This window comes from Camarhynchus parvulus, chromosome 3 (assembly GCF_901933205.1).
Source record: "Camarhynchus parvulus chromosome 3, STF_HiC, whole genome shotgun sequence".
NCBI classification, from domain to species: domain Eukaryota; kingdom Metazoa; phylum Chordata; class Aves; order Passeriformes; family Thraupidae; genus Camarhynchus; species Camarhynchus parvulus.
The window spans coordinates 35,562,421-35,575,479 of NC_044573.1; the positions used below are offsets into that span (position 1 = coordinate 35,562,421).

At 35.8% G+C, this 13,059-nt stretch overlaps 1 protein-coding gene across 1 annotated transcript in view; it reads left to right on the plus strand.

The window, feature by feature from the left end:
* TTC27 (tetratricopeptide repeat domain 27) overlaps positions 1 to 12,589 on the plus strand; it is a 113,006-nt gene extending 100,417 nt beyond the window's left edge. Inside the window, exons 17-20 of the mRNA XM_030945058.1 lie at positions 4,920 to 5,117; positions 8,484 to 8,595; positions 9,175 to 9,275; positions 12,345 to 12,589. Of these exons, the coding sequence (XP_030800918.1) occupies positions 4,920 to 5,117; positions 8,484 to 8,595; positions 9,175 to 9,275; positions 12,345 to 12,467 (534 nt within the window). The 3' untranslated portion in view covers positions 12,468 to 12,589. The remainder of the gene's footprint in view (positions 1 to 4,919; positions 5,118 to 8,483; positions 8,596 to 9,174; positions 9,276 to 12,344) is intronic.
* Positions 12,590 to 13,059: the final 470 nt, after the last annotated feature.

A 13,059-nucleotide genomic window follows, 5' to 3' on the forward strand; every position in this document is an offset into this window, starting at 1 on the left:
ATGCTTATTACTAGTAAAGCCAGTCATGCACAGGATAACATTCTGTATTAATAAAATCTTTCAGGTTTGGTATAGCTAAACATTAAACATTAGCACAAAAGAGTGTCAATGGAAATCTGTTTTATATGTGGTAAAGATTAGTGTGTTTGGCAGCTGGAGTACTGTAGTAGTGGTGGGGCCTGTCATGGAGCATCTTGTAGATGGTTGGCTTTTTTCAACTAATTTTTTTTCTCAATTGCTACTTAAAATAGCATTTTTAGGGGTGGTCTACTGTATTATTTAAAACAGACTGACAGCTGACTAGGAGTAGAGGTTTCAACATATATTTGCCCATTTGAGATATTTTGAGATGATACAGACGCCTATTACTGTTATTTGTCAAATTTTATGCAATATATTTTATTAAAGGATTTGAGGATATTGCTTGTATTACATTTCTATTTTTGTTGCATAACTGTTTTCATCTTGGTCTCATAAAACTTCTGTAACTTTCAAAGAAGTATATATATGGTGTCTTTCCTAAATTATTTTTGCATCTTAATTTTAACTTTGGCTTCTGATATGTGAAGTGTTTTATGGGTTTCATTGTAACTTCTAATACAGTTGCCTAAATTAGGAGGATTTTACTAGTTGCCAAGAAAAACCTCAGGGCCTGATTAGAGAATTTCAGGCTTGAAATAATTATCTTGCAAGAGGAGGGTATTTCTGTAGCAAAACAAAAAAGCAGATAAAAATAAAAGCTTCTGCTGAAATTGTTTACAAAGTTCACCGTTAATTGGTGAGCCTCTCCTTTTTTCCAACTGGACTGTTTGGAATAGGGATGATCTATAACCATCTTGTGCAATTGTATTTTGACAATGTGAAATCATGAACATGAGTAAATGAAAACATACACCATTGTTTCCATTCAACATAGTATGATCTTCTCTCAAGTTATATTTACTATTTGTAGTCATCATAGATTTTAATTGATAGACTACTAAGCTACATGACATAATGCTGAGAAACACGGTAGGAATTTTTAAAAAAATAAATATGCACAGGACTGGAAGAAGTAAGTTGAGTCATGGATTCCAGTTCTTTGTGAAAACCAACTGCTTTTAGCATAATCATTGCTGCAGAATACGCCTTGTGAGACTGAATGTATCAATTACATATGTGCAATTGGATATACAATTTGAAATGCCCTTGATTTCTGTAGCTACATCAGACTTGTAAATTTTATTTCAGAATAGTATGAAGTCATATTTTTATATCACTGATTTCTTCTAATAATAGTAAAGCATTTAGATTCCTGTTGGTGATTTCTATTAGGCCATTTTTGTCCTTTGTGCCAGTCTTCTGAGTACAGCACACAGATTTGGGAAATTTTTCTTCTGTGCTGTTCTAGTTATTTAACATTGCCATCCATGTGGCAAAGGTTCTGAGATCATGATATTGTGAAGCTTGAAGATATGTACGCACAGATTCTACAGATAGAATTGGACAAGGAAGAGATAAAGGGCTCCTTATAAATGAGCAACGATGCAGTAAAAGATTACAGCAAAGGACAGTTTCAAAAGTCTCAGTTTGTTAGCATTGCATATAAATGTTAAAAGCACACTTTCTTACCTTCCCTCCTTACTGGTTCTTAAAATTCTTCACATTTCCATGTATCTTTTCATTTTCACAAAGCTGAAAAATGTACCTGGAAAACCTTCAATATATGTGTTATGTAATAAAACAGAAAGGCTAACTGAATAATCCATAGTTTCCACTAGTAAATCAGTCACTAAAAAGTACCCAAGGAGAAAGCCTTACCTATTATAATCATCAATTTGGTCTCTGAATTATTGATATGAGCTGGTAAATGTACCTGGAATGTTTCTGCAATTCCTGATTATATTAATTTCCATCACATTTGTGCTTATGGAGGCAGTCAGCCTTTTTTACTTGGAGTGTTGCAGTCTTGTGAATGACAAACTTATTTTGTGGTTGGAAAAACTGTTTCGATACAGTATTTCAGAAACCATATCTTCATTATGTGCTGTCAAAAATTATGAATAGAGAAGTATGGACAAAGGATTCCACTTTGCAATTCTGTGCTATTGAGATTCTAGCAAAGTTTTTCTGGTACCCTTTCCATCAAGTAACATCCTCATTTCAGCAGTTTGTGTTGCCAAACCATTTCTAACTAAAGGCCACAAGAGCATGTTCCAAGGAGATCTTGAAAAGCGAGGGTAGGAGTTAATAATTTCTGGAGCTCTACTTAATTTAAGTAGCTCACTAATGACAATTGTCATTATTATAAAATCCTTAGTTTGGAAGGGGAATAGGAAGAGCTCACAGACTGCAAATTTGTTATTTTGGATCTGTTATCTGAGGGTTCTCCTCTTTCTTGGGCACTGTCAAGTTTGATTAGTATTAGTGAAGCATCTGAAAATGGTTTAACCAAGAGAATTTTTATATGAAAGGAGTTGTTTGGAGAACAATTGTGAAATGAGAGTAACTGATGAAAATCGCTCCATTTATAAATGACTTGGTTTATTTCTAAGGTTTTGTCTCACAGTGTCTTTTGTTCAGTTTGTAGTAAACACATTATTCACAAAAGCAAAGGAGAAGGAGGAATGCTAATGGTGTGATGTCATACTAAACATGAACTCTCTGGTCATAGCCCAGTTCATTAAAAGAGTCATGAAGAAAACCAACCAACCAAAAGTATCCTCTACTGCATGTTTGGGATCTTGGGCCAAAAGAGCATTGCTGTAGTAGTTTAGTGTGTATGGCAGTTTAAAATCTCTCAAAGATACAAGTTTTTACTTTTTTGGCAACCTAAATTGGAAGACTCTGCTACAATGCTAGTACTTCTGGATGATTTGTACAATTCACTTGCAGTTTGAAATAACTTTATTTAACAAGTGTGGACAACCAAGCCTTAATGATTCATTACTGTTTAATGGACCCTGTAATCTGGGTCTTGACACTAGTTTCATTTTAACTGCTGTAGTGCCAAAGCTTACATGATGGATTACAAAAAAAGGAAATGGATTATTATGATAGAAGTGTAAGTAAAGTCAAGACTGTGGGAATAGGGCTAATTTTACTTGCTGCATCCTACTGATTAAGGAAGCTCTTTTTTTTTTAATGTATGAACAAAATAAAACGTTTTTAAAAAAGCTTTAAAACTTTTGATGATTTTATATGATATTCACATGAACTAACATTTGGACTTTGATTAACAGTTTTGTTAAACTGAGAAATTGATTGAGAAGTCTTATATCTGTGTGTGTATCCTCAGGACCAGTTCTGGTTCCTTGTCAAAAGAGAATACAGTAGTGTTTTTCTTGCACCTATGTTTGTTTATTACAGTGCTTTAGTAATGGAAATATTACGACTTGCTGGTGTTTTTCTAGCAACTCAATATAGAAGACCTGGTTAATGATGAGATTTGGTGCCTTATATTCCAAATTATGAATATAAATTGGACTATTAATAGTTGATCATATTTTCTGTTATCTTAAGTGAATTTTAAGAGATCTTGAAGGAACTGCCAGTTTGTCATATCATTTTATAAGTAATATGAGCGACTGCTGTGGTTTTGGGGGGACAAGAGGGGAGCTGTTTAACATTATCAACCATTTTGATTTATTTGGGTTGTTCTGCCAAGAATTTTCTGTATATGATAAACTCATTATTTTTTGGGATGCATTGTAATGGAGTCATTCTACAGAAGAAAAGTTATTTTAGGAAAGTGACATATCACAAGTGCTAAACTGGGTGTATTTTTATTCTCAGTGTGATATACTTTGATACTTTCATAATTTTTGTATTATTTTCTGCCAGTGAACTGCATCTTGATTTGTGAGGTTTTTGTAGGGTTTGCAGCTATTCACAAGTCATCTTTGAAGTTAGTTTTATTACTGTCTTGATATTAATACTGCTGTGTGTGAGATTTCATGGTGTTAATGTCACATGGACAAAAATGTTGAAGCATTAAAGTTGCCAAATGACAGGCTCACAAGTTAGGAAGTACCAGCATGAAGGTGTTTGTGCAGCTCTTACTTGCCTATCTTGAATGTGACCCTGATGAAATTTCCATTTTGTTTTCATCCTTATTTCTTCCCCAGTCTCTCTGTCTCCTGCACTGCACAGGATGGATATTACTCAGTTGATAAGCCACAGCTTTTCTGGGGTTTATTTTCTTCTAATTCATCATAGGATCTACTGCCTTGATTTACATTTGCTGTTTCCTATTTTGCTGAGAAATTGAGGCGAAGTGACACTGTTTTCTGGTTCTCTGTGTCCAGTTTGGGACAAAAAGTCTGGTATGATGTTGCATTTTTTACATGCAAAACCAAGCTCCCACCAGCAGCTGCACATGCTCAGCATTTCTGCAGGTCAGATCCCACATTCTCAAGCCAGTGATTCCAAAAGTATGGCCACTAATGAGAGGAGTTTGATGGAACTGATTTGTGTAGTAAATCACCAGGAGTGCATTAAAAACAGAGATTCCCAGGGTGATATTCCATCACCTTCCAGTTTCCATCTTATCCACTTATCTTTCACTTTCTGCTGGTTGTTAAATAGAGGTCCTGTAAAAAACAGTGTCTTCCATTACCTGAATTAATTTGGCTTAGCCTATTTACTGATCTTTTCATAACTGTATTAGAAGGTGAAAATATCTATATTTTCTGCCTCAGTTTCCTTTACCCAAATTTCTGTCTTATATTTTGGCCTCTTCACCCACACCAATATAGAATCTTATAGATGAGGTTTAAATCAGTTGAATTAGTCCATGTATTTCTTAGTAAATTCTGTACTTGCCATGTGGCACAATCATTAGTAGAGACCAAACATTACAGCTAACATTATATATACTGATGTTGATTTGAGTTAAAATTTGAGTTGAAATAACAGCTCTGTCCTGCTGCTTTTTTAAGGTGCTGGCTATTCTTGTCAGAGCTGTGGTGAATGGTCTGGCAGATCGTGCTGGAGAGGTATCAAGTGGATTGAAGGGGAAACTGCAAGAGCTCTTGGGCAGAGTCACTTCACGAGTGACTAATGATGGGGCAATCTGGAGACTTTATGCCCAGCTTTATGGAAATGGAGAGAATGATAGTAGTGAAGATATTGAAAAGGTAAGAACTATAGTGCTGTAGTAGAACATGCTCTTGTTCCAGACCTGTTTTGCTTTAGTGTTTTTATAAGCACATTGTATTTTCTCCGTGTTCCTACAGCACGCATTTTTGTTGCACACAACAGGAGCAAGATGTTTTATATCAGTTCTCTTGGACTTAAAAAAAAAACCTCTTTTTTTACCTGTGTTTCATTTCAAAACATCCTATCACACCCTACACAGCATATGTGTATGGTCCTGAATTTGTATTCTGAAACTTCTTGGCAACAGTCTAACATCTATAATCAAATGGTGGTGTGGGTTTTGGCTTTTTTTAAAATTGAAATATTTGATTCAGAATATAGAATATTGCAGCTTCTGAAAAGAAAAAAAAGGATCTTAAACGCATGATCTAGTAGCAGCATAAGCCATCTGTGTTCTTTATAATCACTAAGGGAAAATGCACTTAAAATAATCTACACCACAGTTAGAGTACCCAGAGTAGAATTTTTTTTGTCCTTAATTAGCTTAAAATGGAATTAAAGAACTATATATAATCCTTAGTCTGTTGAACCATTGGTTTCTCTTTACTCATCACTGGTTTTGCTGTGTTAACTTACATTTCTTTTCCTTATCACTTCCCAAGGAATTAAGGTGATTGCATTTCCAGAATAACCACTCTGCACTGCTAGAAGTGTTCACTTTGTTGTATACTGGAGCGTGCTTTGCATTTGGTATTGAATTTCAAGAAGTTCAAATAGTCTTGCACAGTTCAAAAATAATTAGGTCATCGGATCTTCACTGAAGTTGAAAACACACGATGTCAGCATTCAGTATATGTTCACCAATGGGGGTATGCCTTTGGCCTGGGCACAAAATGCCTCTCTGGAGGATTGCTTAATATCAAGCAGGGAAGATGGTTAGGCCTATGAATTGTATTCCTGTGGGCTTAAATTTATAATAATTTGTGCCTTGCTCATTGTCTCTTTGTGCTCTGCCCCGTGAAGAACCATGTTTAGTCATTGTTGGTGTCTATTATACCTCCAATTCCTCCCTTTTGTCTTCTCTATTTTTCTTTACAGCCGAAGAGTAAAAGGGATTTGGGCTATTTAGAATGCAGAAATACAGACACTGCAATATCCTGCAATATATCCTCACATTCTTACTCAGACATGCAAAGCAGCAGAGGCCCTGTCTATACTATGAATGTAATCATTTCTGTATCTGGTTACATCATGGTATTTTTAACTAACCCAGTTAAAAACATGGTTTCAATTGTAGAGTAGACAGTACTTTAACTGTGTTTCCTAATCAGGCTGGTTGTGGAACAAACAGTCTATCTTGCCTGTGAGATGGAATGATGTTTATAAATACTTAAGGTATGCTTACATGTGTATCCAAATATCCTGGTATGACAGTATCACAGATCTGGATCATAAAAGAACAAAACTGCCTAAAGCCACGGCATATATTAATTTACAGTGTAAAAATTAATTTGCAATGCACCAAATGATCACTGATTTCTGATATCATGTTATGGAGTAAAAATGAGAAAACCTGTATTTATTGGCTTCACAAGCACCATCATGGGTCAGTCAGATATTCAGTGAATATAACTGTATCTGTAGAAAAATTCTAGATATATAGTCAGTTTGCCACCCACATTCATTAGGCAAAAGCTCAGTGAATTCTAAAAGGGCATTATTTACTATACTGTGGCAAAGAGATGGGAACAAACCTTTGAATGTGTCATGCACCTCCTTACAAATGTAGGTTTTGACCTCTGTACCTTCCCATTCTGTGCCTTATTTAGTGCAGGTTTAATTATATTTCACCAATTTTGTTCCTAACATTGAATTCGAAAGAACAATCTTGTATGTGTGGCTATTTTAAAAGAGTGTCTTGATTGCTGGGGGTTTTTACTTTTCTGTTCTGCTGATACATCTGATGCCACATTAATCACTAGGGTCTACAGTTAAAATTCACAGCAGTGCTTTGTAAATTGAATCAAAATCAGTCAAGGTTTGCAAGTTAGGAGTGTAAAATTACTGAAGTGTTGGGTTTGTGGTTCTGTTTTGGAGTTTTTTTCTTTAGTTTAGCATATATTTACTCTCACACTTCAGTGTGTCTGAACTGCCACCTCATTCAGTACTTCTTTCTTCCCTACACTGGATGCAGTCCAGTCCACACCTTTCCCACTGAGGAATCTTTCCAGCCTTCAAGTTTCCTGCTGATCCATCCCAGGCTATGAATCCCTTCTGTTCCTTGAACTTTCCCCAGCTCATAACTGTTTCCTTTCAGGATAAATCCAGGTTCCAGAAGTGCAAATAAACAGCCCACAAGACTTAGAATTCTTTCCCCTCCTTGACATCTGTCAGCAACCCCCCTCAATTTGCTGCTCTGGCTCAGACACATGTAGACTGAAATCAGACTGCTGTAAAAACTGTTGTTCCTTCTCTTGGAAATTCTTGCCTCTGCTTGCCAGAACTACTACCAGTTATAACCTAGGTTATTATGAAAAAAAAAAGGTAATTCACTCTGGTTTGACTTAATATCCCTTTATTGCCATTTACAGCAGCATGGCAGTTCAGTCACCTGTGCCATTGTGAGAGAAGGTGGAAGCTTCTGGGGTGACAACCCTCACAATCAGAAGTCTTTACTGTGCTCATGTATATGTCCCACACTGAAACTTTTTTATTCTTTTATATTAAACTCTTGAAAAAGGTAACTGGAGAGTTGTTATTGAACTAAGCCATGTAACTTCTGGCATGTATTTGTTTCATGTTTTTGATGCTGTAGAAAGAAAACCAAATTCAAAAGCAAAAATCAATTTCTTTTGCTAAAATTATTTTATTCACCTTAATGGGATCCTCCTTCCATATTGTTTACATTCTTTTTTCCTGTTCACACTGGGAACCAGAGCAGTATGGCAACTTATAGCTACATCTATAAAATGCATATTTCCCAAGATTACATATACAGGAAGAAAGCTTTGATGTATTCACTTAAAATTTTTTAGATATGAATTTGCTGTTTGAAGTGTGAATGCAAGTATTTTTCTGTTTTTCATGTGCATTTAATTATGATGACTTGGCAAACATGGGTCACATCCATCAGTCTAGACAGATTTTTAAAAGATAAAAATTTGACAGATGTTACTTTATATGCTTCTCATACTTGATCTGCAGTAGTGGTGAAGCACATCTGTGTTACAGCTGGTGCTTACTCTGCTGCAGAGGAGGACACTACTCCAACTCACAGGAAATCAAGTATAGTAAAGATAGATTCATTTTCTGCATTCACCACTAATTTGGTAGATACTTAAAACTAATTCAGTTTCCTAGTTGATTTTCTGACATACTAATAATTTTTATTTTCCTCCTTGCAGTCACTGCAGTATCTCACTAAGGCACATAAATGTGAAATTCAATCAAGTGATTGGGAGAAAGATGTTTCTTCTTTTAAGGAAGTGGTGAAAGGAGCCATAGAGATTGCACATGGTATGTTCTCCCTTTTATTTTTCATGAAGAGTGTAACAAATATTTATTAAGCTTAGTGGCAAAATAATACTCTACCTATTATATTTATTCCTACTATTAGGAGTCCTGTAACAGAGAGTATCATCCTGATACTGCATACAAAAATATACTTGGAATGAGGCAGAAATTATGTAGGGTGAGTCAGTAAACATATGACTGGTAAATATGGAATCAATTAATTTCATGATCTAGCAACTTCATAAAACAAGTGAAAATGCATCTGCAGTTCATCTCAGTCCTCAGATCATCACATAAATTGTTTGATTTAGTGTGCTAGTCAGGAAATTAATGAAACTTATTAAGATTATTCCTTGTTCTGTAATACTTATGTTTAAGAAGGATACAGATACCTGTTGTCTTTAGAGTTATCTTCTCAAAATTACTTGGCTTTTTTTTACTTCTTGGTTTTGGTGGGGGATATGACATTTAAAATTGTCTGTGGAGGGTGTCAAGTTCTTTAATTAAATGTTTTTGTTTAAAGATTATTGCTAGAGTGGCAATGCTTTTTTGTTTTGGAATCTTTATGTGTTTGGATTCTAGTGGCTATAAAATGCAGCAAGAACAAATCTAATCATCAGGAAGCTTTGCAGATACTTTCTTCAGCTCGGCTCAACTTACGTGGCTTGTCATCCAAGGCAAAGGTAGGAATGTTTGAAAGGTAGGAATTTTTGTTTGAAAGCTAGAAATCTTTGTTCTGTTGCCAGAATTTCTCTGTTTTGAATCAATTATAGATCAAATAATACCTGCCTGTTGCAGTGCATCATCAGGTGATGTTCATCTCCATGCTGTTGAGGATTCCAGTTTTAAGTAAACTTCTATTTCCCTTCTTTCTGCTAGGCTTTATTGCAATACTAGTCTAAGAGACAGCATTGACATTTTAGAGTACAGTAGAACTTTACTTTAAATGTTGGGCAAACAGATTTGAATGTTTGAAAGCAATCAGTCATTTCAAATACCTGTTTTTAATGTAAGTAGTCATGGGATAAACTGGGCAGTCTCAGAAAAAAATGGATCTAAACCTGCAGAAAGGACCCAGATGTATCAAGATTCCTTTGCATCACTTGGAGTGTTTTAAAAAGAGTTATTTATTAAAAGACAAAACTAATTTTTAATCTGTTTTTTGTGGATACCCTACCAATTCAGATGTCAATTACTTGAAAAAGTCATCGTATTTGAATCATACTTTTTCTATTAAAATACACATCTTGTCTTAAAGAGGGATTCCTCCTGCCTGTGAAGTTAGCAACTATGAATCACAAAGCTGAAGTTTTATAATGTGTGCTTGTGCTACGAAGTGTTGATTTGTCATCAGTGTGCTAAACGTGGCTCATTTTCTCTTAAGTTCTTTAATTTTAAGGATAAAAGCCTAGGAATGTTGCATAAGCAAACACAAGCTGGATCTGTAACTCAGCTTTTAGATACAGGCATAGCTAAGACTTTCAAATGTGTTGAAAAAAGCGACAAAATATTTTTGCTGTTACTCACAAAATATGATTGTGTTTTCTTTAAAAAAGGTGCATAGACTGAGTATTACTGTAGAGAAAGCACTAAATGACATAAATTATATGAATGCAGGTCCAGGTGGTTTATATTATGAAAGATCATGAATTATCTGAAAGATTAATAATATATGAGTCTAGTAAACTCTATTTTAAAGGCACTAATTAAATGAACCCTCTATATTATTGGTAGCTAATGATTTTCTGTTACTTCTGAGAAAACTGTCATATTAGAAATGAAGCATTTTATGTGAACTCACTGGTTTTGCATCCCATCCAAGATGCCATCCTACTTTGAATTTGAAGTATTGAAGTATTTGAATTTGAAGTTGGTTTTGCATCCCATCCAAGATGCCATCCTACTTTGAATTTGAAATAATATTGAATGTTCGAAGTATGTTGTAATTTAAAAACCTCAGTCATCTTCTGTCAGATCCTATGCACAAACAGTTTAGCACTGTTTATGTCTGTCCAAACTTGACTGCATCTCATTTTGCTGCCCTGGGAGTCAATATTAGTGTGAGGATTTTTTTAAATTTTTAATTTCAGCTGAATAAACGCTTTAAAAATGGGCTAAGAACAGACTCACTAATTAATATTTCAGGAGGAATAAAAGAACAGTGAAAATAACTGATAAAAGATAAAATTCCAAATTTTTGTAGTCAGGACATGCAATTGGAACAAAGAAGTAGAACAGGTGAACCAATGTCACTGCTTCCAGGATCTCCATCTCTTGATGTTTGAGCTCCTGTTTGTGTCAGACTCATGAAGCACCCACAATCTGCCAAAGGCTGCAGATCAGAAAGATGCTGCTGCTGGGCTCTTTTCTGTACAGAGCCTGCTGGGCAGTCACATGCTGTGACAAATAGCACAGTGGGCACTCTTCTGGTCCTTGTCCCAATGCACCAGTTGGATCTGACATCACTTGTCAATGCATGAAAGGTGGGCGCTGTTTTGGGGAGACATGGGGCACAAAGCCCAAAGAATGATGGTGCTTGAAACTTCCCCAGGCTGTCTCTAGCTGAAAAGATTTCTCTAACTGTGTAGAGGAAAAAAAAATTTAAAAAGAGAAAATAATTATATCATCCTGATTTATTTACCTGTCTTACCAGAAATAACCAAATTTTTCTGTCACACTCCCAGTGTGAGGTTTTTCGGCTGAAAGAAGTTTCTGTACTTGTAGCATGAATATGTTCCTATTGTTGTATAAAGTGTTTCTTATTTCAGTGACAACATTGTTTTGAGGCACAGTGAATACCCTAGTTCAAGCCTTTTAAGTATATTTTTGTTTATATACATATCTGTATTATCCCATTATGTTTTGATGATATACTGATGTACAGATGTACTCCAGGGCAACTTTTGTTTTCTTGGTTTGTTTTTGTCTCTAAATGTAGGCTTTGTGATTATGTCAAATGAAGTGTGAATCACTCTCCCTTTACATAATGAAGGGAAGACATCTGTTTGGGTGTCCCCCCTTCCCCATATTTCTGTGTAGTGGTACCTCACATAGCCTCAGTATTAAATAGATGAAGATTATGATTGCTCATGAGTTAGCTGCCCTTTTTTTTTTTTGTTGTTGCTTCTATTAATGTCTTAAGGTCTTTAAGAACAGTTTTTATTACTCTGCAGTGTTTTGTTTTCTCTGGTATAACTAGCTGCACACAGGTGAATGCCTCCACACATGCCTTGACATCATATGTGAAAAAGTTATTTATTTGAGGTTTTGGTGAAAATGAACAGAATATGACACTGGGGAAAATGGTCATTAAAATTCACAACCAATTTATCAGCAGGTGGGCTTATAAACTGCAGTGACAGAAAGTGAGATGCTCTTCTAACTTAAGTTTCATGAAAAAGTCCTTTTACTTTCAATGGAATCAGGAGTCACCGTAGGCAGTCAGGTCAGAGCAGAAACCCCACATCCACAGGAAGATTTGACCCTTTTGGCACAATATCAGGTGTGTGGCACAGATTTCAGGTCTATATGCAGGATATGTGTCTATGTGTGTGTGCATAACTTCTGTTTATTAGCCACAAAATGGCCTTTTCTTTGAGAGAGATACCATTATAGTTTGCAAAATTATGAAAAGCAGTATAGAGATTATGAGCTTCCTGTATTTTGTCTCTCCCCTGAAGGAGAGAAACTGTATGTATCTTTAAAGGTATTTATTTATAAAGTACTTACAAGTCTTTATTTTTGTTGTGCAGCAACTTTTCATAGATGTAACAAGTAATGAAGTTCACAGTGAGATAGCTGATGAGGTGACAGCTATGGACAACATGATTTCTGAACTTCAGGAGCTGAGCAACCAGCTGAGAGACCAGTGCTGACATATGGACCAAATTTTGGGACAAGATGATGATAATGACATGTTTCTTTTGCCACCACTTTTGCTGAAGAAATGATAACAATTCTCAGGCAACAACACCTTCAATAAACACATTTCTGTACAGTGCTGTTCTCGTGGTCAGCTTTTTTCAAAGTTCCAGCTGCCTTTTAAGATTCTTTCTTACCTGGTCCCACTGTCTTACAAAGTTACATGTTTTGGTTCTTCAGCCCCAGATTTCCTGGAAGAGAGCTGCTGGTGTTTGTAAGGTGATTATGGAGGTTTTGTTCTGCCTGCTTCATCCACCTTGGTGCTGGGATGCTGGAGGATGCCCCACCCGGGGGGGGGGAGCAGGGGAGGTGCTGGTCTGGAGGAGATGAAGAAGCAAGCAGCAGAGGTGGGAGCTGAGCCCAGCCAATTTCCCATTTTAATTCAGTGTTAATTGCTTACAGGGTGGGAGGTGGGGTCCTGAGAGCAAGAATTTAGTCTATTTTGTTCTTCAGGTAATACAGTTAAAGTAGAAGGCTGTTTGTTGCGTTAGGACTTGCAAACAGTTATTACTTAAAGCAGTATTGGTTTGTTCAATATACATAACT